Source organism: Drosophila obscura, unplaced genomic scaffold (genome assembly GCF_018151105.1).
Source record: "Drosophila obscura isolate BZ-5 IFL unplaced genomic scaffold, ASM1815110v1 contig_9, whole genome shotgun sequence".
Lineage (NCBI taxonomy): Eukaryota > Metazoa > Arthropoda > Insecta > Diptera > Drosophilidae > Drosophila > Drosophila obscura.
Window position 1 is genome coordinate 3,564,000 of NW_024542883.1, and position 24,223 is coordinate 3,588,222.

At 41.7% G+C, this 24,223-nt stretch overlaps 2 protein-coding genes across 2 annotated transcripts in view; one reads left to right on the forward strand and one right to left on the reverse strand.

Annotated features, from left to right (window-relative positions):
* LOC111073939 (mucin-5AC) overlaps positions 1-24,223 on the forward strand; it is a 32,482-nt gene that overhangs the window by 4,906 nt on the left and 3,353 nt on the right. Inside the window, 4 exon segments of the mRNA XM_022366507.2 lie at positions 7,139-7,378; positions 21,957-22,121; positions 22,225-22,338; positions 22,423-22,506. Of these exon segments, the coding sequence (XP_022222199.2) occupies positions 7,147-7,378; positions 21,957-22,121; positions 22,225-22,338; positions 22,423-22,506 (595 nt within the window). The 5' untranslated portion in view covers positions 7,139-7,146.
* Positions 5,083-5,623, reverse strand: LOC111073940 (outer dense fiber protein 3-like protein 2). Its single transcript, XM_022366508.2, has 2 exons — positions 5,476-5,623; positions 5,083-5,416 (listed from the first exon to the last, which is right to left on the reverse strand). The coding sequence occupies exons 1-2, from the start codon at positions 5,489-5,491 to the stop codon at positions 5,181-5,183; spliced, it is 252 nt and encodes an 83-aa protein (XP_022222200.2). The 5' UTR covers positions 5,492-5,623; the 3' UTR covers positions 5,083-5,180.

The following is a 24,223-nucleotide window of genomic DNA, read 5'->3' on the forward strand; positions in this document are numbered from 1 at the left end:
TCAGACCACCCCAATACCATCGCCCCATCCCTTCGGCGTCCCCAAATTGTAGTTACTATATAACAGAACAAGCGTAAACAGAAACCTTTCCCGGAAGGGCGGCAAGTAAACATTCATGCACCATTTGCATTTTGAGCCAGGGACTTCGAAGCGGCAGCACCGACGTCTTTACGTCAAATTTTTGTGTCAAATCAGCGCAAATTCGCAGGCGTTTAGTCAATCCGCCCAACCAGCCGACCCTCGAATAGGGTAACCACTTAGATTGGGAGTCGTTCCTGCTCCTTCCCGCGCAGAGCAATGAAGCTGCGGGGAGAAATGCAGAGCAAACATTTTGAACAAAGTGTCGAGTGCGAAACGTCCCTGATACAGAGACACACTAGCAGATAGAGTTATTGACAGCAGATAAGGGGCCTCCGGGGAATACATACATTTGACAGCACATAGAACGCCAGTTGACAAATGTTGTAATTGTTGAGTTAGATAATATGTCACTTGGTGTTTCCACCTATGGAGTCAAGCGATTGTTAAGCAAGAAAGGGGCTCTAGCTTCGGAGGTCGATGTTTTTGATACCCCTTCAGATGGATTGTTCTCATGCAGCTCTATCTATATCAATTGCTTTTTATAAGGTTTGGATTAGATGAGAACAGCAGTTCTAACCTTCATTTGAACTGAATAAAGACTAGGGACTAAAACATACAAGACATGGACGCCAAGGATGCCTCTGTCTAATCGGCGGTTGATGGTTATCAATAAAATATTTATACTTTTCGGGGTCGAATATGGTCCATTCTCTATGTTGCAAGGGCAACAAGCAGTCATTTTCAAATCTTAGCGGACAAAACGATGTTCGTCGACATGTCCAAGGGTTGAAGCATGCTCCCAGCTTAGTATTCTATAGCTGAGCTCATATACATATGTACATGCGCTCTTCTAAACGACTTTCATCATTGCTGTATGTGTACAGCCCATACTTGATATGAAAGCAATATTTTGACCCAAAATAATATACTGTTTGCCCAGCCAAGAAGCGTCTCAGAAAACAATCTGTGCCTGTGGCAGTTGCTTTTGTGGTGTCAAAATGAAAATTCGCATACGAAAACAGTAATATTTGCAGTAATATTTACTGACAGTGACGTCGATGACAACCGGGAACAACAAAGTTGCCGCTCTGGACCGATCTGATTCATTGGCATTGTGTCGGTGGATTTCGTTTTTGGGTTTTCGCCTGTGATTCGCTTTACAACCTCCAGTGTACATTTTTGTGGCTTGGTCATCAACTCGTTTTGCGGTGCGAACGAGGGAGAGGAGGAAATTTGAATACTACTTTTGCAGCTCAGAAGTAGCGCAGTAAAAAATCATCTGAAAGTTTCAGACATTTATATGTCTGGCCTGGCCCACATTTGCCAGCAATAATGAGAGTAATATCAGTCTATCAATTTCGTTTCAAGTTCAAGAAGTTCCTCCTTCCTGCCACTCCTATTTATTCAGGGAGCCTCAGAAAGACGGAAAAAATCCGCCCAAATTAGATAAACATGTAAATGATTATTGACACAGAAAGGCTATGCCCAAGGCATGAATAAATTCAGAATATGTAATGTGCATATGAATACATGCCAGGAAAAGGACACAACTGGCAATACAAATTGACGTTTTATTTGCCTTTCACCTGATGGCAGACGACAACAGGAAGACAGACGAGAAAGGACCCAAAGGAAGGCACGACCAGAGAAGGGCCGACACCAACCCACAGAGGCAGACTGGCAGACAGACGAACCCGAAAACCTCAACGCATAATGAAGTAATTGACTGAATTTGTCTTTGGCCAACAACGAAAGTTGGAAGCTACCAACAGAGCCCAGCCCAGACAAGGCAAAGACATTCGTACAGCTTTAAGATAGAAATGTATCTCATGTATCGATGGAACAGGGTAACGGAATCTCCTCTGCCCCCCTCCAGCGACGAAACACCGAAAGTTCGCTTTCTTGCGTTGGCTTTCAAAATGCGAATGCACTTTTGTGGTACGTGACAGGTTTTTGTTGCTCCACTTTTGTTTTCCCGTTCCGCCGAGCAGCAGGAAGGAACACAGGGACGTGGATGTGTGGTCTGACTGGGTTTATTGACTTTTTGACTCACATTAAATGGGTCTTAAAATCTTGAAAAGTTTTGATGCGCTGGCTTAGGGTAAGCTGACCAGAGACCAGAGGGAGGCAACAGAATATCTTACAGCAGGTTTATGGGGATTTCTTACGTAGACAGAGCCCTAAAAACCGTAGCTGGCTTGAACTTGTTCCCAAATACACTCAATGCCCATTAATTGCTTCGTTTTTGTTTCGCCAACAATTGGGCTCACCTTTAATTTAAGTATACCAGAGGAGTATTCCATTAGGTCAATTTAATTATGTTAGCTTAATTTTCTGCGGTTTTTTTTTAAGTGCGAGTGTACTCGTATGTATTTTGTGTGCAAAGAATTTTAAGCAATCGCTTAAACAAGTCACGTGCCTCTAACAGGGTCGATTATGGCTAATCAAGGGGAGGTTAGAGGCAACACCGATTCGGCACCGATTGTAGCATTTTCAATCAAAATCGGAAACGTAATAATTAAACCAAAACAAAACACTTGCGAGTTTGTTGTGTGAGGTCAACAACTAGCATTCTATACCGCCTGTCCAGACTTCCTTCAATACGTACAAATATACATAACCCTGTAATGACCCTTCAATCAAAGGTATGTACGTGTGTGCCTGATCCGTGGAAATGAATTGCCATCGGCTGTCAAATTAATATTGCTTACAATACTCGTAAACATATTTAACTGGGCAAATAGTCCCTCATGTTCTTGATTGCCTAAAAGCCAATCTGCCCCCCTCCCCACGCTTAGGAGAATGGGTTGTTGTGGTGAAGAAGATGGAACCTACGCAAAGGGTTTCGGCGTAGGAGGATGGGATGCTCAAATCTCACGATATTATTCGTTGTCCACTATGTGGGGGTTTCGATTGCAGCCCCGCCTGGTAGCATTTAAATGCAATTAAATTCTATGCCCATATACAATTATCTACGAGTACTCCGATCAGTTGGGCCTGCAAAGTTCTCTCCAACTACTCATTTAACAGCCCGACAGGCAGAGATCGTGCTAAAAATAGCGAAGAATGCATTTCCATTGCCAGCACAAGCCCTGTGCCACTTAAAGGTAATTTTCGCTTGTTATGGGTTGTACGGAATACAAGCACAGGAATATCTAACTAACATACGGGGAGAGTCAGGAATAGAATAGAGCAGGCGAAAGCGAGGCTTGTGGCCCACTAAAAATAGAAGCCACCATTTTCCAACGGCGCTGAGGGCGATGATGATGATGGCCCATAAACGAGGAGCAGCCAGCCCCGATGCGGCGTGCACGATGCAGCATGCCAAACTGATGATTGACATAAAAGAGCAAGTGGACTTTTAAAAAAACAGAGAGTGGCCGTCCAGCAGGGACTGCCAGCAGTCATACCAAAGAAGATGAATCAACATTCCAGGCGGTCAACGTACCACGTCAAGAAATGCTCTTTTGCTGCTCCTGCTCCCTGCTGCCTGCTGCCAGCTCTTGCTCCTCTGTGGCTGCAGCAGATGTTGGTACTGACAAGGAGGTGATGCAGGCAATCTACAGCTTCATAAAGACAAAGACATCCACCATTTGGCAATGCATTGAAAGAGGCTGCTTAACCAAACCAAACAAGAAGCCAGCCAGCACTCAAACTGTCATACCGAAGATTAGGTGCACTTCCCAATAACGATTGATGTGCCAATAGAAGTGGAGAACTGCAGACGTGCCCTCGGAACAAATAACAAACTAATGAGCTCATATCTGGGAGCAGCCTTAAATTGGTTAGACTTAAGATAATATATATAATTAGAGAAGAGCGAAAAAGACTAGGAGACTTTATCGTTCTGTTCTAAGCATTCATTCTGATTATAGAATACTCTTACTCGACATGTGGTGTTCCCAAATGACAAACATTTCCACTCTGTCGTAATACCCCCACCGAAGAGTACGTCTTGAGTATCTGACCAGAAGAGCAGCCAAACAGACAAAAAATAAGAAAAGATTCCGGAACGTAACATTAAAATAAACGCGCACAGATAAATCTTTTGAAGGAAGAGCGGGTTTGACGCTGGCTATAATCTGCCATCTTCAGCTCCCAGTCCAGTGCCCCATCATGCAGGCGAAAATGCAATCAAATGCGGGTCGGGTCCCAGTCTGGATGTCTGTGTGAATACGTGATATCCAGCCGTGGTCATCTCTTCCCTTCTGTCCCCGTCTGAGCCCCGGTGAGGGGCAGGAGCATCTGCAAGATGCACGCACATCCGTGAAATTCCTCAGTTGCTGCCTGGCCTCATGCATTTACGTTGACGTTGCAATTACAACTGGGCTTGGGCTGGGGCCGCGGACGGGTTCGGGTTCGGGATGGGGGAGCGACCACATCAGTTAGTCCAAAGCCCTTTCCTTTCTTTGGTTTTCTGCTGGGCATTCTCACGATGAAGTCCAGTCCCGGTCCCAGTCGTGTTTTCTGTCTGTTGCCTGTTTACTGTGTGATTATTAAAAGACGCGGGGAAAATAACAGGCTTTCGCTTAGAGTCCAGGCACTGGCTCCATTGGCCAGTGGCCAGTGGCCAGTCAGTCAGTCACTGAGCCGGAGGAGTAAGTTACTTAAGAGCTTGCCCGGCGGCTTCATTACACTCCTACAGCTCCCCAGTATCCAGCCTCCAGCCTCCAGCCTGCAGCCTCCATTCTCCGTACCCCATTCAGGCCCAGTGCCGCAGTTACAAAGCAAAACAGTTGGAGTGCACTTTAAACCCTTCAGAGTGAAGGGTCCTGAGCGAAAGGCTTTTCTACTTCAACAAGTTGTTGTCTCTGTCCTGCACTTCAATTGTTCGGATTGTCATTATTCCCGCTCCGCGCTCCTCGCTGCTGATTTGCATTCGACGCATCTCAACGGAGTGTGTCATCGCATTAATTACGGAGCCCCAGGGAAATATGTACGATTAGTAATCACAGTTGCCATGCCATTCATTATAAAGTAAATTGCTAGATGAGCCTGATATTAGTTGACAGGTTGTTTAGCTTTATTTGTAGTCGAAATGGTACAGATTCGATGCTGCCGCCAGACTGCGTCTGCAAAACATCTTAGTGGACTGGACCTCAATCATATCTTATTTTAGTCGGCTTAATAGGATTCCTCTCCAACATCGAAAACTGCAGCCCGTTTGACCTGCCGTATCGAGTGACTTTGTCAATCTTGTATGCGGCAGGTCCAGGTCCAGGCCCGGCTTTGTCGGTATTTTTGTAATCAGTCCGACGCCCGAAAGAGTATTGAGGTCCGCGGCCTGCCCCCTGGCCAAACTGGCTAGGCAGCATGTATGCGCCTGGTCCTGGCCCTGTTTTGAATACAGAAAGTTAACACAACTAATTCCAAGGAAAATAAAGATAAATTCACCAAAATTACGAGACATTTCCTTGCTACCAACTAGTCCAAAAAGTAACTGGAATATCTGTTTTAAGAATTAATTCCGTGTAAAATAAAAAAAGGCTACAATTTGGAATCCTATGATGCCGAGACAATATTTACCTAAGGAATGAGACTGGATGGAACTGAAAGCAACAATTCAAGAGCTAAAAGTCTATGAAAATGTGATTCTCATGAATTTTGCGAGATAGTTCGAAACCAAAGTAAAGTCTTTTTAAAAGCTACAATTTAAAATCTTTTCAATATCTTCTTTGTCCTACACTACAGCAGAATCACTTTACTTCTTGGGGCCACTTTTCCATATCGACTCCCCAACAGATTGATTAAATATTTATTTTTGTACCCAATCTGCCAGATTATCCTTAAATCAGACACTCAGATGCAAACAGCAAGCGAGGGAGATGAAATCAAATTCCACTCACGTTCATTTATTATTAACACCAAAGGCGTAAAAAAACATTAATTAACTTGTATGCACACGCCACACTAATTAATATTTAATATGCTTCAAAGTGTTCAACATTTTGCATTGTTCTAGAATCTAGAATCTGACTTAATTCTACGCGAATTGCATTCATGTACATACATATATATGTACCTACATATATATATACATATATAAATGCATTTTTACAGATAAATTTAAAGTTTATTAATTTGTCACATATGTATGTATGTATAAGGACTCTGACTGCTAATTTAGTAGAATTTTTTAATGGCAACCATTAACCTGATAATCAGGCATACCTGATATCCTAGTTTCTTATCATGAAAAGTTTAACATCTTTATATAAATGTAAAAGTTTATTAGTGGATTATATTTAGCTTAGTACTGGCATTACGTTAATCTTAAAAAAATCCAGCCGCCGCCATATTTGCACACTAATTAAAATTTGATTTGATTCTAATATAATTTCTCATTTAAATGTTTTTTCGGCAAACTGCTAAAATTATGGAAAGGAAATAAATTTTAAATAATACTTAAATAAATACTTTTCCACCTGCAATTGGTGCTGAATAAGAACATTGATTATGGGAATTGATGAATTCGGAATTAATATTTAATTAATAAGTGGTTTATCGAAAAAGAACTTAATTACTTACTAAAATTCGTAAGCATCTGTTAAAAGTGGTTTGTTTGATAAATTCGTTACAAAATGCAAAATACATATACATACAGCTATGTATGAATAGCTGTCGCAGTTGTCGCAACAAACTGTTGTCTAAAATCGTAAGTTTCTAACATGAGAATTTGCAAAAATGATAGTGAAGGGTTTCCCATGGTCCATTGGGCTCTTAGTTCGCAATTAACTTTTTTCAATTAATACTTTGGTAACAATCGACTTGACCCTTGAACTCTCTCGGTTGTTTGGTCCCTTTGGCGCTCTGAACTTTTACCAGAATTTTATTAAAGCAATTTTTTTGCTGACTTTTTGTAATGCCAAAACTTTTTCTGATGCGATGGTGTAGCAGCAGCCCTTGGCATAAATTAAGAAAAATCCATAAAACTTGGATAAATTATTTATGCGGAAACTTGCATATTAAATGGAAAAGGGATGACTTTGCCCTTAAAGAAACCTGTATGACAATTGATAATATCGTGCTAATTTTATAATTCCTTTTTCGATTGCAGCAACAAATATGCACACAACAATGGCACATTCGGAGCTGTCGCTGCTGAGGCTCTGCAGGGAGGAGAATTTTGGAGCAGATCTACAGAAGTCCAGGAAAAAATGCAATAACAACCAGCAGCGACGGGGACGACGGCGGACCTGGAGGGGGCCAGATTTGGGGAAGATCTTTGGAATTTACGGGTCCATCAGCCTGGCCGTTTTGGTGTTGACCATTTGCATGTCACACACGTCGACTACCGGTAAGTGTGGAATACTGGAAAACTAATAAAATTCCGTTATGAGTCAAATGATTTGACAATGTGACAGGAGACAGGACGGAGACACAGCCGGGTGGAGCCTGAGACGGGCAGACAGCAGACTGAAATGTGACAGCAACATGGAGCAGGCACTCTCGTACTCGTACTCGTACCCGTACGAACCCCAATTAAAAGCACATCAATAACAGTATCCTCCCACTCACTCACCCCCTCAACCATACATACATGCACATACTGAACTCTCCTCTCTCTCACTCTGGATTTGTGGCACACTCGAAGCGTCATGAAATTGGCACTTGGCGTGCCAGTTTGAGAGCTTGAGGGGTTTAGGACTGGGCGTCTGGTCTGCATGATTTGGATTTTGATTTTGATTTATTTAACAATTTAGCAACAACACTGGGAATGTCACAAGCTGTGACTGCAACTACAACTCCCCCGAAATGCGCCTGTGGAGAACTAGCAGGAGGTTTTTTCCTGCGGGGTGTTGCTGGGAGAAAAAGTTACTGGTACAAATCGATTAGGCAAAACAACGCAATATATACTATGTAATGGAAAACCATTTATTTAAATTGCAGTCATGAAAAGACATTTGTGGTTTTTCTAAAGGTGTGCCCTCTTTTCGCAATGGCATTCTAGTGCTTATTTACCGACAAATCGTTTGCATATATGGCGGTTCCCTTGGGGAACACAGCCAACGATGCTTAGTCGTAACAGATTTTTGGATGTAACCGCTCCACCCAGACTCCTGTACATAGTTGATAAATAATTATTTATTATTATTATTACAATTAAGGAGTTATCAGACAGTCTGCTTAAGAAGCATGTATTTGTTTCATTGTTAGCTCGAAATGTTCGACGCTTGCTCCCTTACCCACAAACTAAAATTCCAGGGCAATGAACATCTGTACGAACATGTGTGTACCCATAGAGCCAAAACTTTGCTTGTGGCGTTGGCAATGCACTACCGCAGGCGCCTCAAAGCGTGCCTCGAAAATACCTATACCAAAACACACACTTGTCGCTGCAGTTTAACAGGAAAATTAACCCTACTCGTTGCATGGCAGCAGCTCCCTTATGGCCTAGGTCTCCAGGGCAAAGGATACGCAGTGCTCGCTCGCTTAAAAGTCTGCCTGGGGCAACATTTGTGAAGCGCTTTAGTCGCTAAGCTGGTTTAAGGCGACAGATTTTGTGGTTCGACCACCGGTACAGCCCTGCCTCGAATATGTTCATTTTGTCCTTTGTGTTTCAGCTGTTTAAACATTTTTGCCAACTCTGCCGTTGTTATTCTACCCTGCAAAGTTCGGATGTGGCAACATGATGGACATGAATATCACTTCAGTTTGAACAACAAGAATGTTGTAAATCAACAATATTTTGTGTGGTTATATGAGTGAATCTGATGCAAAAGCCGGTTACTTATAACCGATGTAGTCCATTTATAGGGCTTACTTGTAAATGTTGCAAACCGTCCAAATCTTTTAAAACCTAAAAGTACACACAGTAAATAGAGAAAATAGAAAAGCACAATTTGATAATAATATCTAAATATTTTACAATTTTTCTATTACACAGAAACTTGTTAAATTTAAAAAATCTTTTATGATTTTATGGCAAAACAATGGGACAGAGCTGAGTTTCTACGGCACTGCACGACCACTTTCAATTGCTATTTTTTTGTTCTCTTTACCGCAACAGGCCGCCAAATGAGGCTGCTGGGGAGTGGGCGGTAAGTGTGGGTTTTAGGGGATTCTCGGACTGGCAGTCGCGGAAGTGGCTGCTGCGGTTTTTCCATGTGTTTGCTTGGCAGCTGCAATTTTCGCTTGCCATTTTGCTGCGTCCCTCTAGCTCGTTCGGCCCTGTCCCTTTATAACCTTTTCATGACCACGTTGGGCGCTTTTCCAGCACTAACTTTAAGAGATCGTCCACAAAGGAGAACTTCGGTGTAGGCACGCATTTTTAATATTAGGCTTCGCTTCCTAACTGTTAGCTCGCACACTTTGGGCCCCGATATTAAGGCGATGGAAAAGGGGTATAACAATCCCCGATCCGATCCCTTTTTAGTCTAACAATGGGGTCAAACTGATTCTGATCAAACGGCACGAAATTAATTTTAATTTTTTATGTCTACCTTTTTAATTTTCAATTAAGCTACAGGCAATGAATTCCCATAAAAAGTTTTAACTCGTATAGAATGAGAAAAAGGCTGCAGACTTACCTGAGGCTGGGTAACCACTTGCCAAATGGCATTTAAAGAGAATAAAAATAAGAAATCAAGAGGCAAATTTGAAGGCCTTGTTAGACGTTTGAATACTCTCAAAAAATTGTATAAAAAGTTGTGCATATAAAGTTAATGCATAATTATTTTGAATATATGTAGCAGCTTGTGAGCTAGATGCTAGTAATGATTCTACCCAACCACGTAAAACCTTACTTATAGCTAGAAAGTAGCCTGGAGCAGCGCTCCTACAAAATAGCCTTTTTCCTAGTTCATATAATCAAATCTAATACTAAAAAAAAGAGGAGGTGCAAGAGATAGAGAACTCCAGACTTAACAGCCTTTTTATGAACCCGAAATTGTCCATCGGCCATAAAGAAAAACCAAGTCTAAGGGGCTCAAGCTGCTGTTATCAAGAATATGTATATGTACGAGAAAGAAGGAGGGAATTCGAACTTCCGGCAAGCAGCAATACAAAGGAGGAAAAACTGCATCTGTGAGGATCAACGAACACGTGTGGGATGCTGGAGAGCCGAAATCAAATCTACTGAGGTACAAAATATGCATATATAAAACAAACATGGCCCCAGGACAATTGTCAAGGTGAAAAGGGAGAAAAGTAAAAGAGGGAAAATCGACAGAATATAAAAACGAACTACAATTTTGCAAATTTTAAGCACATTCGTTGCTGTGAAAAAGTCGTCAACGCAGCAAAAAAGGCGATTTGCATATTTACACCGATACAAGTGCAAACAACACCCACATTGAGGCAAGCGCACACCCACAAAAACATACACCCATAACTTGCAACCAAATAAATCTTGTGACGTCTCGAGAGAAAGACGTCACGTAGCCAGTAGGGGAATGAGGAATGGGCGAAAGTAAGAGATGCTGGATACGTTGCTTTTCCTGTTTCCTGCTCAAGTTCCTGCCCTACGTTTGTTGTGTGTGAAATCCTTGCAGTCGCCGGAGATGCTTCGCCACGAGCTCGGCAGAAGGTCCTTGCATCCTTCTGGTTCCCCTTCTCCGACCTGCTCCGACCATAGACTGACGATGAAAAATTGTTGCTAGTTCACATGAAAATTGTCAGAGCGCTATTACGAAAATGAAAATGAAAAGAAAATCGGGCTCATCATGTGTATATAAAAATACATTTTTCCCACTCTCGTCCCAGCATGGATAATGAGAGCCATTGAGAGAGAGACAGTGAAGACTAAACGTGAGCAAAGCACTGGATTTATATTCACATGGAGCAAGCGGAAAAATTCTGGGAAAGTAGTGGCGTTTGAGGTTGAGGAGCACAGAAACTATTCGAGAATGGTGCGTGCCACGAAAGGTTCGTGGGGTTAAGTGGGGACTGTCAACGCATTCTAGGGGGATACTTGGAAGACGTTATCATGTGGAAATGCAGGATAAGAGTAAATGGAACTTTATTTAAAGAACTATATGATCTTAGGATTATTGTTTGTATGAGTACTTTTAAAATCTACATACATATGTATATACTATAAACTCTACTGTAGGACAATGTTGGTGTGGTTAAGGTCAGTGTTACCACAATATTGAAAAAATCTTTTAAGAAAATTTCCAAAGTTAAGACTTTAGACTTCAAGACTTTAGTAGTAGTTAATTAAGCAGAAACTGTATTTTACTTACTGGTTTATTATGTTGATCCCTCTGACCTGTTTCTAGGATGTTTCTTCAGATGATATTTATGATATGATTTATGATATTAAGGATAGTTAAGGATAATTAACGGTAATGATCGAATTATCCAATCAACTAAATATCAACCAAAAAAACATCCTATAAACAAGTCAGAGGGATCAACAATACGCAATACGGTCCTCAATTAAAAGAAGTTTCTGGAATTTTGCTTAGATCTATTGACTTTTACCCATCCTCGATGCTTGTGGCCTTAGCATTTTATTGAGCATCCAGGAGAGCTGTGTCAACCGCAACCGCATCATGTACTGCTATTAACGTGCATTCCGTACTGGCAAGCAAACCAACATATTGTTGCGCTGGAACCCCTCCCTGTCTGTCACATTCAATGGGTAAATGGATAAATAACGATATGTTTACAGATGGCAGGAAAGCGTGGAAAGAGCAAGGGTCTGGGCGAATATGTATGTGGGGCAATAGCAAATGTGGCCCTGATTTATATGCGAGTTTTTGTAAGAGTATGCAGAGCCAAGGTGGCACGTAACACATTGAGAGACCCGACCTGAGAGACAACTCCTTCCTTGTGTCACTTGCCTGTTGCCGTCTCTTCTTCGGCTGAGGCTGGAATGGGGCTGCGACTGGGTATTCTGCCTCTGCAAACAAATGCGGATGTGCCAGGTTCTCACTGAGGCAAAGGCGGTGGAGGTGGCGGATCTGGCGGCGTCTCCGAATGTCTTCTGAAGAATTTGTATGCAAACAAACGCGACACACAACAAACACACGGCATCTGTCAAACAAACAACACAGCGGAGACGCACACGACAGTGTTTTTGTTTTGGCTTCGTGGGAATGGCAAACGTCTTCAAGGAGAAGACGGAACTTATTTGCCTTTTTTTTCGGGGTTTCCTTAAAGCTTAGCAAATTCTCGGGCGAAAGGCAAATAGCTGCTCATTTTTAATGCATACTTCATAAATCCTTGTCATAACTTTGTTAGCCAAGTTGAGTCGCCTCTTCGGTCCACCCGCTCTCTTCCAGCTGCGACCGAAGTTCGTCTACTTGATGTTGCGTATACGCAACGTTGGTTTCGCCAATGCACTTTTTATGGCATATGGACCGCCTTCGTCGGAAACTATTTATCAGGCATTTATATGCATTGGGCTCTCGGCCATATTGCGAAGCTCAGATAACGATTAGATTGGGTGGAATCGTCAAAGGCAACTGCCGGCAGTTCATGACTAAGAAGTGCTTGAGTTATTGGGTAAATGTTTTATGCCAGACATATTGCAAGAAACGAGTATGTAGCTGTATGTACATTAGTCCGATAATTCACGACTAAGAGTGATTGCAACAAAGATCAACTACATACTGACTTGGAGCAGGGGGATCGAATTGTTCGTGCCCCAATGAAAGTGAGAGAACGAATAAAAAAAAAGAGTGTTAGAGCAGCTTGGGTCTGCTCTGGGGCTCGGGAACGAAAGAACGTTTACGTTAAGCTGCATTAAGCTATAATATTTTTGGAATTTATTGGGAATTATCATATATATATGTATATCCACTTATGTATGTATGTATATTTGATCATCTGGATCTCCAAGACTATAAGAATCAGCGGAACAAAACATTTTAATGCATTGCCATTGACATTATTTTCGTACTCACCAAAACTCAGCACGATGGCCGAAGTGAAACAAGTTCCTGTACGAGATGTGATTTTATTTGGCATTTGAATGGGATGGTTCCTTGCGTAGCAAGCATCTTAAGATCGGATTATGTAGAATAGTTTTACTTACTACTTCTTTAGAACAACTTGTACGGTAGCGTTTCATGGTGAATACGTAAAAAAACGCCCCTATCGCCAATAACCTTTTCTTCGCTTTACATAAACTAATATCATCCACCACAGACTCTTCAGTCTCTACTAACCAATATTGCCCCCAAGAACATTTCAACGTTAATTAGCATTACAATGGCCCAAGTTCGACTTCCCCTGTCCGCTTCCACCTATTGCCACAGCAAGCGGCAAAAAATTCTTCAGCAAACCGGAAATATTTTAATTTCCGCTTTGGCCTCTCCTTATTTTTTTTGTATTTTTACTGCTGCCGGCTTACAGGAGTCACCGTTTTTAATTGCAGAGTTTCTTGTTTTCGTTTTACACATTAAATTAAAGTAAATACTTTAAGCAGAAGCAGAGGTCATCGGGCGGGGGTTGCCAAATAAAAAGACCAGACAAGACCCGGAGAAAAGTAGCGTAAAAATTTGCATGAAATGTTTTAATTCCAATGACAGCTAGGTCGCGGACAGGCCCTTTCTCTTCCCTTATTCAGCAGAGTCTTACTACACCCACTTTCACCCGCATTGGATCCAGTTTGACATTTTAAAGACAACAGTTGCCCATTCTGCCCATTCTGCCCATTCCCCTCCTGAACACCCTCGCCCACCCCAACGGCTTAATTGAATTGTTTAATGGAGTCTTACAACATCGAAAAAAAAGGGCAGGAAAAATGGAGAGAAAAAAATCAAAACGACATAAAATAAAATACGGGTCGAAGGCAGATGCTTTCACCTTTTCCCTCTGCCGCTACCCGTTAATTTAATGCCACTTGGCAGTCGTAAAAACGGCAGCAAATTATCGCCTTTGGTCAAAAGGGGAGTCCAACAAAGCCAGGAAAGAACCGGAAAAAGGGGGCCCGGAAAAGGTAAATCGGACACATTATTGTTATCGTTATCAGATCCCCAGCTGTTATCAGCTTATCGGTCTGGTCAGGCCACGGCGCATTCAATTTGCGTTTTATTAACCTGTCCGAGAACAGCCTCTCCAACATCCCCTCCTCCCTATCATTTTCCCAAATGGTAAAAGTTAAATCTGCTCACATTATTCAAGCGTTTACGTGGTTTAATCCTAGGAAAACTTTCGCTCCCACGCCCCACTGGCGATATTTTTTTTGTCAGTATTTTCCATGGATCTCCAATACGACTGGGATTCGCTGACGGAAAATATGTTTGTAATTTAAAGTTCCGACAGACTTTCCGAGCCGTAACTTAATGTATAGCGAACCGTTTAAGTCACGTCCGGGCATAAAAGTGAATATTTGTTGGCGTATGCAAACGGGCGGAGGAGTCTTTCCAGTTGGAATCATGTGTAAAGTTTTATCCCATGACTTGGTCCGAAATTACAGGCAGCAGATCTTTAGGAAGTTTTTCCTTGATTGTTGCAAAGTTTAGCCGATCGAAATGTAGTTTATATAGGTCTGTTTGTTGTTTGTTGCCAAGGGGCCTGAAAGAGCTATTACGTACAGGTCGTACAGAGCACAGGTCTGGAATAAGCAATGAAACGGAGATATTACACCTACATATTTACGTGTATATAATTACAACTGAAAATATGTCATATACTCCAAGTAAAGTTCGTCTCAAAGCATTCACTTCCATTTTTAACTATTGTTCATAGTTGCAGATATGTTAGATGAAACCAAAACATTTGTTTAAAATGAGTAAAAGATTACCCATTTTCGACATTCAAATATTAAGAGCCAACTATCAACGTACGAACCACAAATATAAACCTCTTACTGATCTGGCTGCCATAATACGTGCTCTATATGCAACCATAAGCATAATAACAGGGAAAGGGGGATGGAGGGCAGGACCACAATCCAGAGACGAAACAAATAGAAGCCAGGGCTCAGACTCCAGTCTGACCACGGACCAGGTCAAATGGGAGGCAACAACAAATCTGGGAAAACTTACTGGCGACACTTGGAAAAGTTTCCCTCTTGTATATGCCAATGTAAAATTGTGTGTCAAATCGGAAAATTAGTCCCCAAGGAAGTTCCCGGAAAGAGCACGAATATGAACTTCGATGACGATGCCTTCCCCATATTTGGGGGTTGGGAGGAGGTCTAAAGCAGCTTTAAGTGGTCATGAGCACGCCTCAACGAACTAAAGCCAACTGCATAGGACCCGGAGCCGGAGACTTAGCACAGTGGATGCTAGATGAGTTTGCGGATTCCATGTTTGTGTAATTGTGGGTTTTGGTATTTTGCTGATGCTGTTTTGCCATCTAACCATCTAACACAGCGAAATAGTTACGTTTTGAAGGGGCTTCCACTGGTTTTATCTGAATTCGGACACGAGTAAGGGCTCTGGGCTCTGGGCTCTGCTTGTTTACATTCAACATATGAATGAGTGAAGTGATTGGAGCAGCACTCGTAACCTGGAATATCGTAGAACAAACTGAAGTTGCAGCTCGAATCTGATTATTCCACATGAAGAGCATTTAAGTGGTTAGGGTAACAGTCAGCATTGTGACCATAAATGATTTCTACAATCTACAACGTAATGCAATTTTGTATAATTAGGGCATTTAAAAAACCAAAGCTACTGGAGTTCTTCCAACAAAATGCAACGACCAATTTCCAACTTAACAGCTGAATTCCTTCTCATATATCATAAAAGTCAGTGTATGTTCGTCTTTAAATTTCTTTTAATATAGATACATTGGTACATATTTATGACCTAGGAAATAAATATAAATTGGCGACGTCTGAAATAATACTCGTACCATTTAAATCTTATCAAAATAAACCAGTAGCTAGTAGGTCAATAAAGAGTCAAATAACAGAAATATGCAACGCCTATTGATGCCGTAACTTTGTGGCTATCTACCAATTACATACAAAGGCCAAATTCAATACAAAATCTGACATCGTTGGACGGCCGCAGCCGCCACTCGATAGTACAATATGTTAAAAAATCATCTTTGACTGCCCCTATCTCCCGCCGCCTCGCCTCGGACCCCATCACTGGCTTTGGCTAAATGCGAAAAGCAAACAGAGGGCAAAGACACACAAGAGCCATGCTCACACGTGCCGAACTCTCAGAGCAACTTCTAAAATTAAAAGTGTTAAAAACTTTTACTTTCTTTAGTTTTTCTGTGTGTGTGTGTGTGTGTGTGTGTGTGTGTTGTGTGTATGGCCAGGCTGCGGCCTGGCCTATGCTGAGGGTCTGGTCCAAGCAGGGCATGTAAATTAGCTTTTAAAAACCACGGCAGGCCGGAGAGCCATCATAGACGCAAACACAGACGGCCAACTAGCCGTACCCAGATACGGAGCCGGCACCCGAACCCGTGCCCGTGCCAGAGACCAACAAGTGGCTCGCGCTGGTCTTGCTGCGGGTAATTATATTGTGGTCACGTTCAAGCGGGGCATCTGTTTTATGGAGTGTTACACTTTAACGCCGATCTACAGAGCTCTTGGCAGGTAAAGAGAGACAGGGAGCAAAAGCGAAAGATAGAGACAGGAAAAACAGAAAGGGAGGGGGAAAGTGCGAATGGCCACTCTGGCTAAATTGAATCAAGTCAACATTTAGCCTCATCCACTGAGGAGGACCGGTGGTTGGGCTGGGCTGGGCTGGGCTGGCTTTGTGGCTTTGACAAAGTTCAGGGCGGCTAAATGCGTCCAGTACAGTGGATCTTATGCAATCCCCTTCCACACAGTATGTTCGCTTCAGTCGCTTCATACCCCTACGCTACTCACGGAATTGGTAGCCTATGAAGAAACTTTGATTGACCAACATGGCGTATGACTTTACGTCTGACGTTATTTTTGATGGCACTGTCTTACTGACTCTGTACAGTGTACATATTGATTATGAAAATTAGTTCGCTATTTTGATAGCACGATGAATCCAATAAGTGAACAGATTTTCTCGTGCTGTCACTTTGTTGAAAATTGTCAAGCAACTTCATTTTTGTATGGCATATACATTCTTGATTGGTACTCTGCTGCACAGTGTAATTACCGAGAATGTACCATATTTGATTAGTAAAATATTTGCATTGTGACATGTATCTGCCAATGACCAATGGTCGCCCCCTTCTCTACGAATATATGCATACTTGTGTACGAGCTCGCAAGTATATATGATTATTCAAATAGCTACAATTAGGCAGGTACGTAGTGCTGACAGAGTGTATCTCTATCCATCTATGTATCGTTGTACTCCATCCGTGTGCGCATCTGTAGATATCTGTTGGAGGGCTAATTTCGCCTTTAATGCGCCTAATGACAGTCCAGACGAATCGACCCAGAGACAGCTTGTCAAAGTGCTCAGACCCCGCCATTATTAATTTAAATATCCCCAGCCTGGAAATGGACATGGGGCCTGTGCATGGAGTGAGTGCACACAAAACGGTCTTTCGGTTCGCGACTGTGGTCATGCCGGAGGTAAATTGGTTAGGTGAGCGCTACTCATGAGCTTATTGTCGCATTTCACACGTTTGCACTGATACTTTGATAAGCAGCCGGGCATGACAATGATATTTCAGAGGCAATTGCATAGCAATGCGAAAGATGAGATATTTTTCGAGAATAAATGTTGAACGAAAGCTTACAAATGCATTTCATGTGATGATCTGATGTATCAAAATTATTGCAGTGGCGAAACATATTTAAAAGAAATTTAAATTGAGCCAACAATAAAAGAGTTCTGAGAGTACTTCTAAGCAGTCGAATATTACAGAACACTTCCTAAGCACATGATTGATAGATATTTTTTTATTGTCTTGTATTGCCGTGTATTTTGCTAGTTCTCCCACAGAATATGTTTATTTATATCGGATCTGGTTTAAATTGTATCCTTCACGAGCATAAAAACAATTTTCAATTGATTGGTTTTATCAAGAAAAATCTTAAGCCAAATTGAACTTTGTTCAATCTGACATATTTCCTGTCTCTCTTTCTCCCAGATATTTTGCGTTGCCTCGTATCACCTGCCATTTAACCAAATAATTTGTTGTCTATGGTTTTTTGAGGCGATGAGTTTGCTTTTTGTTTTAATTTTTTTGCTGAGACAAAAGTGTGTGCCTCTGCCATGTCGGAGCTCATTTATCATTTTTCGTCCGAGCCCGAAAATAAGTAAGGGTACAACAACACAGACAAAAGCCAGGGAAAAGTAGAGGAGCACTCGAAAAGCTCATTTGTAGTCATTTGTCCGTCTGTCAGATTGCCCCACTGTCGCCCCGTCCCACTGTCAGCTGTGTTTTGATTGTATTTTATTGTTTTTGTTTTTGCTTTCGGTTTGAATGCCATTTAAGCGTCAATTTGAAATCGCATTCACAACTGCCGACTTACGCGCCGCTGATTTCTCGGTTTCCGCTTAAATTTTCAGTGGAGACAATGGAAATATCACGGGGATACATAATGCTATCTATAAGCATGACGACATGTTCTAAGTGTCAATGTGGGCTCTGGAATAGATTTCATTGATTGTAGGAAATGATAAAATAGCTGGCAAGATGTTGTTCAATCAAAATTAATAGTTGAAGTCCCACCTCCGTTTTAGTATTTTTTTTTTTTTTTTTGGGATAAGCCAATTTTTCTCATATTTACTGTTGAGCTACTGAGCTTCTTCAGTAGCGTTGTTTTGCGAGATGATTAAAGAGACGATGATTGTTAAGTATTTCTATTCCCAATTTATTGTAGTTTAGTTCATTATATATGTATGTAGTATCCGAAAATAGCGAAAGGTGATAGATTTGATAGAGAGTTCGGGATGGATCGATTGATCGATTCAAGACACGGGGCCGGTTCAAGACTGTGTCGGATTGAAGATCAGGTCTACGATATGCGAGAAGTGAGTGGCTAGACTCACTCCAGACTCCAGACTGACTTCAAGGGCAGGCGGGCAGAATTGCCCGTGCCGTAATACGAGCGAGAGAGCGACAGTTAGAGAGAGCGATGGCAAAGCAAAGCAAAGAACAAAGGCGCTACATGAAGAGGCGAAAGAGAACGGCTGTATAGGCTGCTGCCGTGCGCCCAAAAAATAGCTTTTTACATAAACAAGTATAATAAACAAAAGACGGGAAGTTTCAGCGATGGATTCAAATTGAGTGTGTTCATTTCCCAGAATTTTTCCCGTTTCAGTTCCCTGCGGGTTTTTCATAATATATCATATTATATATTGCCTTTTTTAGTTTCTTCTCCGATGATTTCACAGTTCACAAACTTCAAAAACTCGTGCTGCTGCGTCACTTCTTGTCCCGATGAAATTGCAATTACACTTACAATTTATGAGCCCGGAAATTTCTTTATTACTTCTCCCCGAATAGAGCACAGCAGGCTCTGTCAAACCAGCCATTTTCTGTCTAACTAACCGCAAACTGCTTAAGAAAATGAAGGGAGTCGGCCGCACACCGACTCCCGCCAAAGACTTAACCGCACAGCGGAAATTCTGCTTACCAATGCATTGGGCTGGAAGGGAATCAAGGGAGACAAGGAAAAAGCCACTTGGTGAAAATCTAATAATGATAGAAAATATTTCTGGTCCCAGAGTCGGCCAGAGTTGAGTAGTTTATGAAGTGTGGGCGTCTGGGCTGACAATTTTCCGCAATTTCCACAGGACTGGGCCCCGTCATTGGGATGATTTGTTATTGCTGTTGGTTCCGGCCTTAGGCATTTATAGCCGTCTGTATTTATCAATGGTGTTAAGTATTATTAATAGTGCGGTCCAGTGGTGCCTTGGAGACGAAGGGAGGTGGCTGTAAAAAATGAGCTACAAACTGTAATGATTTTAATGGATGGACTTTCGGGCTATCAGTTCTACGCCCAAGAAGCGCTTTCATCCTCAATCGCCTCCTTAGCAGTCCCTGAAAGTCATTTTACGTGGCATGTTTGCATATACCAATTGCTAGCAATTGTTTTATCATTAATCATGACGAAAATAAAACCAGCATTCACTTGAAATCTAAGCAGTCTATGAGGATGAATCTCTCAACTTAGCAGCGTCAAATCGCGTCACATTTTTATAGGGAGTTTGCATAATGCATAAGTACTTTCTGCCTTTCGAGAAAATATCCGTGGCTAATTTACAATGCGATTTCGCAGCGAACAGTTACTGTCAGTCGGCCGAGACGCAAGGAAGCCACACACGGAGTTAAAGCACAGCACCAGAAGAGCAGAGCAGAACGAGAGAGATGGTGGCGAAATCTTAAATGAAATCTTTCGGTGGCGTACACGTAATCTGTGCGATTCGTATTACTTAAGTCCGAGGCAAATGTCAGCCAAATGCTTTTGTTCGTCCCTCTGTCTGGCAGTTCTACATAATGTGAATAATAATTTTGTTCATTTAAAACGTGTTGGCCATCCAAAATACAGGGAGACACACGCCAGAGCGGTTGCCGCAAAAACGAACCCGAGACCCAGACACCCAGAGACCCGGAGAACCGTAGACAATGGAAAGTCGTGGAATTAGCGCTGCGTTCCACAATAAAAACAGAGCGCAAAGCGGGAAGCTGTTCTGCTAATTGCAACGTTTCAAGTTTCATCCATGTGTGCCTGGGTCTTGCATAACAAGCAACAAATATTTTTCAAGCTGGCTAAATGAAAGTCGCAGACAGTAAATGAGTGCAGAACACCAGGCTAAGTGATATGCAGGTACTAGGAAAAAAGCGGAAAGAACCGTCAGCCATGATATGAGAGAATGGCTGGGAACGAAAGACCACCATGGAATGCGACTATCATTAAAAACCTAGCGAAGTAGACCAGCAAACAAAACGTACTAGTATGTGGTATAAAATACACTTGATCATAATTAAAACAGTCAAAACAGTCAATACACATGTCTATACTTTAAACTTCCTCAAGGGACCTGACCTACCCGATGAAGGTCAAGTCGCAAACTGTATTTTAAAGGGAAGTCCCATCAGAGTCCGAAAATAATCCTAAACAAGAATCCCCCCTCCAGGCGGACAAAGGGAAAAACCAGCCACATATGCAGTTCCCTTAATGAGTGCTAGCAAAAACAATTTAGCGTGGGAGCTACATGCTCGTACAGTTTATGAAGGTCGAGCCCCAACACGAGGGGCTAGCAGTAAGGGATAGGCAAGACAACCGCAATAAAAGTGAGACTCAGGGCATATGATTAATGCTCGCATTCGTTTAATCATTTTTCATGGAAAATACACACTCCAAGCCCAAATACTGCCTTCCCCCAGAATCCTTAAACATGATGACGCTCCAAATGGAAGACATTTTTGTGCTCGTACAAGGCATGTCAATCAGAATTATACACCGACTGGACAATCAACTGCAATAGACAAAGCAGCTGCCACTTCATCTTGGCCGCCGAGAAGGATCTCGGAAGCCAAATGGGACCTCCCACAACCGAGCAAACAAAAAAGCCAAACTAAAACTAAACTCATTTAACTTTGCCGTATTTTGATAGCATTTTACCTTGCCAGCCCGCAAGAACAACGGGTCCAGCAACAGGGACAACAAACAACTGTTATCAAAATGTCATTCATTCAAATATGTACCGACTGACAAGGGGGAAAAGGCAAAGGCCTTGGTCCCTGGTCCCTGTTGGCATACACTCTTCAAAAGTCTCACAGCAGTTTGCGATTGTATTTTGAAATTAAAGTAGAAGAGTGTCCCGCACTATATTCAAAAAAAAAACACAACGCTTCTGAAATGAACCACTTGGAACTCGAATGAATCACTGCGCAGTGTGCGGCTACTCCAACAAATTATGGATTTTTTGTATACAAATTAATCTAAAAATTCATTGTTCCTTTTTTACACCTGGATTTGTTTCTTCCAGTGTCGCTCGACCTTACCCTCTCTCTACGGTTGCTGATTTTCCGCTTTCTTTCATTTCCCATTCGTGTGCCTCTCCTTTTTGCAGTGACTGCCATTGAGAACAGCAACAGCAGCGCATCCTCCACAGTCGTCATGGTCGCGGTCACGCCGAGCATCACACCCACAGGATCGAGCAGCGGAAGCGGCGCCATCGCCAGCGGCAGCACTAGCATCACCACCGAAGCGCCCCCAGAACAGCAGCAGCCGCAGGGTAAGTCCCGAAAACTAATCTGTCCTCCATTCCTCCCCCGCATCCACCTTTTGCTCGCAAACTAAATGACAAACAATGCGCCGCCTCTTCAACTTGTTTATAGGCCAATGCCTGCTGGACGGGCTATGGGTGCCAGAGACGACGGTGCACTGTGAGAAGCATACAAGCTGCCGCGCCATCCAGCGGACCGGCCACTGTTGTCCCGATTATAAATGCGGTAAGTGGTAGCTGCGGCACACTCCCACACCCGGCATCGTTCGGATGCATTTATGCAAATCTCTTCCACCTCTTCCACGCTCAGATTGCGAAAAGGATGGAAAAACTTATGCCAATGGTTATAAATTGGTGGATCCGGATACCCCATGCACTGTCTGCTACTGCAAAGGTGAGTTGATTGAGTTTACGGGAGAGCTAGGCGAGGCAAGTTCAGACAGACATAGGGCCAGGGAAACATCGGTATAGAGCTATTGCACTGCCATTAACTCAGATTCGGGATTTGGTATTGGACAGTTCCAGGTAGAAAGGCTTCCTTCAAAACAAATTATAAATGAGTATAAATTACTTGACTTACTTGTACCATGAAACTTGTTAGAAACTTAATGTTGAAAAATCCAACATCTAACAAAAAAACTATTATCTGTATCTGAATAATCAGATAACACTACTCAACAAAATTGAACTTTTTCTTTGCGCTGTGAACCAAAATGATTTTTTCTGCTAGATTTCGGGATTTATAAATTGTTGTAGTACTTTATTTTTTTTTGTATGATTTACTTTTTTTTAAAGAATTTTTAAAATCTCGAATTTTTTCATAGTTTTTTTCAGAGGTAGTGCTTCTATTTTTCACATAACTTAAGAATCTTATATCTGGGTGCATAGAACTTTGCAACTTTGAAAAGCTGACAAATGCAGCTATTAATCCGATCGAGACACTTTGTGCTTGCAGCTTAACGCCTGGAAAATATTAAGCTTTCAAATTTCATCATTTTTTGCGGTATTTTATTCGAAATTTTGACTTTAATTTATTGGCCAGCATTTATAGTTTTAGATAGGCGCATTAATTTAGCGTCGTTTAAGGTATTGTTCATTAAAATCTATGGATAAACGTTCAACTTGCAGCCGTTTGACCAAAACGACTCAAAACTAATTTTACCTGAAAAATACTGTCCGGTACGTTGCTGATCCAATGACAAAGGAACACGTTCAGGTACCAAAAATTCATCCCCTTTTCGTTTGCTTTGTTCCCAATTGGCAGTTCGACCCGCAACCTTCCAAAAAGTCTGTTTTTTGTCTATTTTCTATTTTTTCATGTTTTAGGTTTGGTTAACGAATTTTAGGTCCACCGTCTCTCCATAGATTTTAATGAACAATACCTTAAATGGTTGGCAGTTGGGCCCACAAATTCCCAAAAAGTATTTTTTGTTCCTTTTTTTTCATTTGTTAGGTTTGGCTAACGAATTTAAGCTCCAAAGTTTCTCCATAGATTTTAAAGAGCAATATCTTAAACGACGCCTAATTATAGCACCTATACACACAAAAATAGAGAACATAGGATATAATTTTTGTTTACTTTTCCCGAGTTTTCAAAGTCAAAATTTCGTATAAAAAATCGCACAAAAATCATAATTTTTCCATTTCAATGCTTTTTATTTCCCAGGCGGTAAGCTGAAATCATAAAGTGTTTAGGCTTAACTTTTAGCTGTTTTAATTATCTTTTCAAAACAGCAAAGTTCTTTAGAACCAGACGTAAAATACTAGAGTTATGTGAAAAACCAAGCGCTACCTCTGAAAAAAGCTTACAAAAAATACAAGTTTTCAAAAATGCTTCAAAAAAAGGTTTTGCCATAGAAAAAAAACCATAATTCTTTAAAAAAAATTTAAAGTCCCATATCTATCAGAAAAAGTCGGTTTGGATCCTTGAAGAAAAAAAAAGTTCGATTTTGTCGAGTAGTGTAATCAACGAAAGATGTCATAAAACGGGAAAACTCTGTAGGAAGCGGAAACGAAAATAATATTGTATATCAAAAAAGTATTGCAAAACGAAATGTTTATCAAACGAATGCTTCCCCTCATTTCTCATCCAAGCAACCACAATGTGCCCT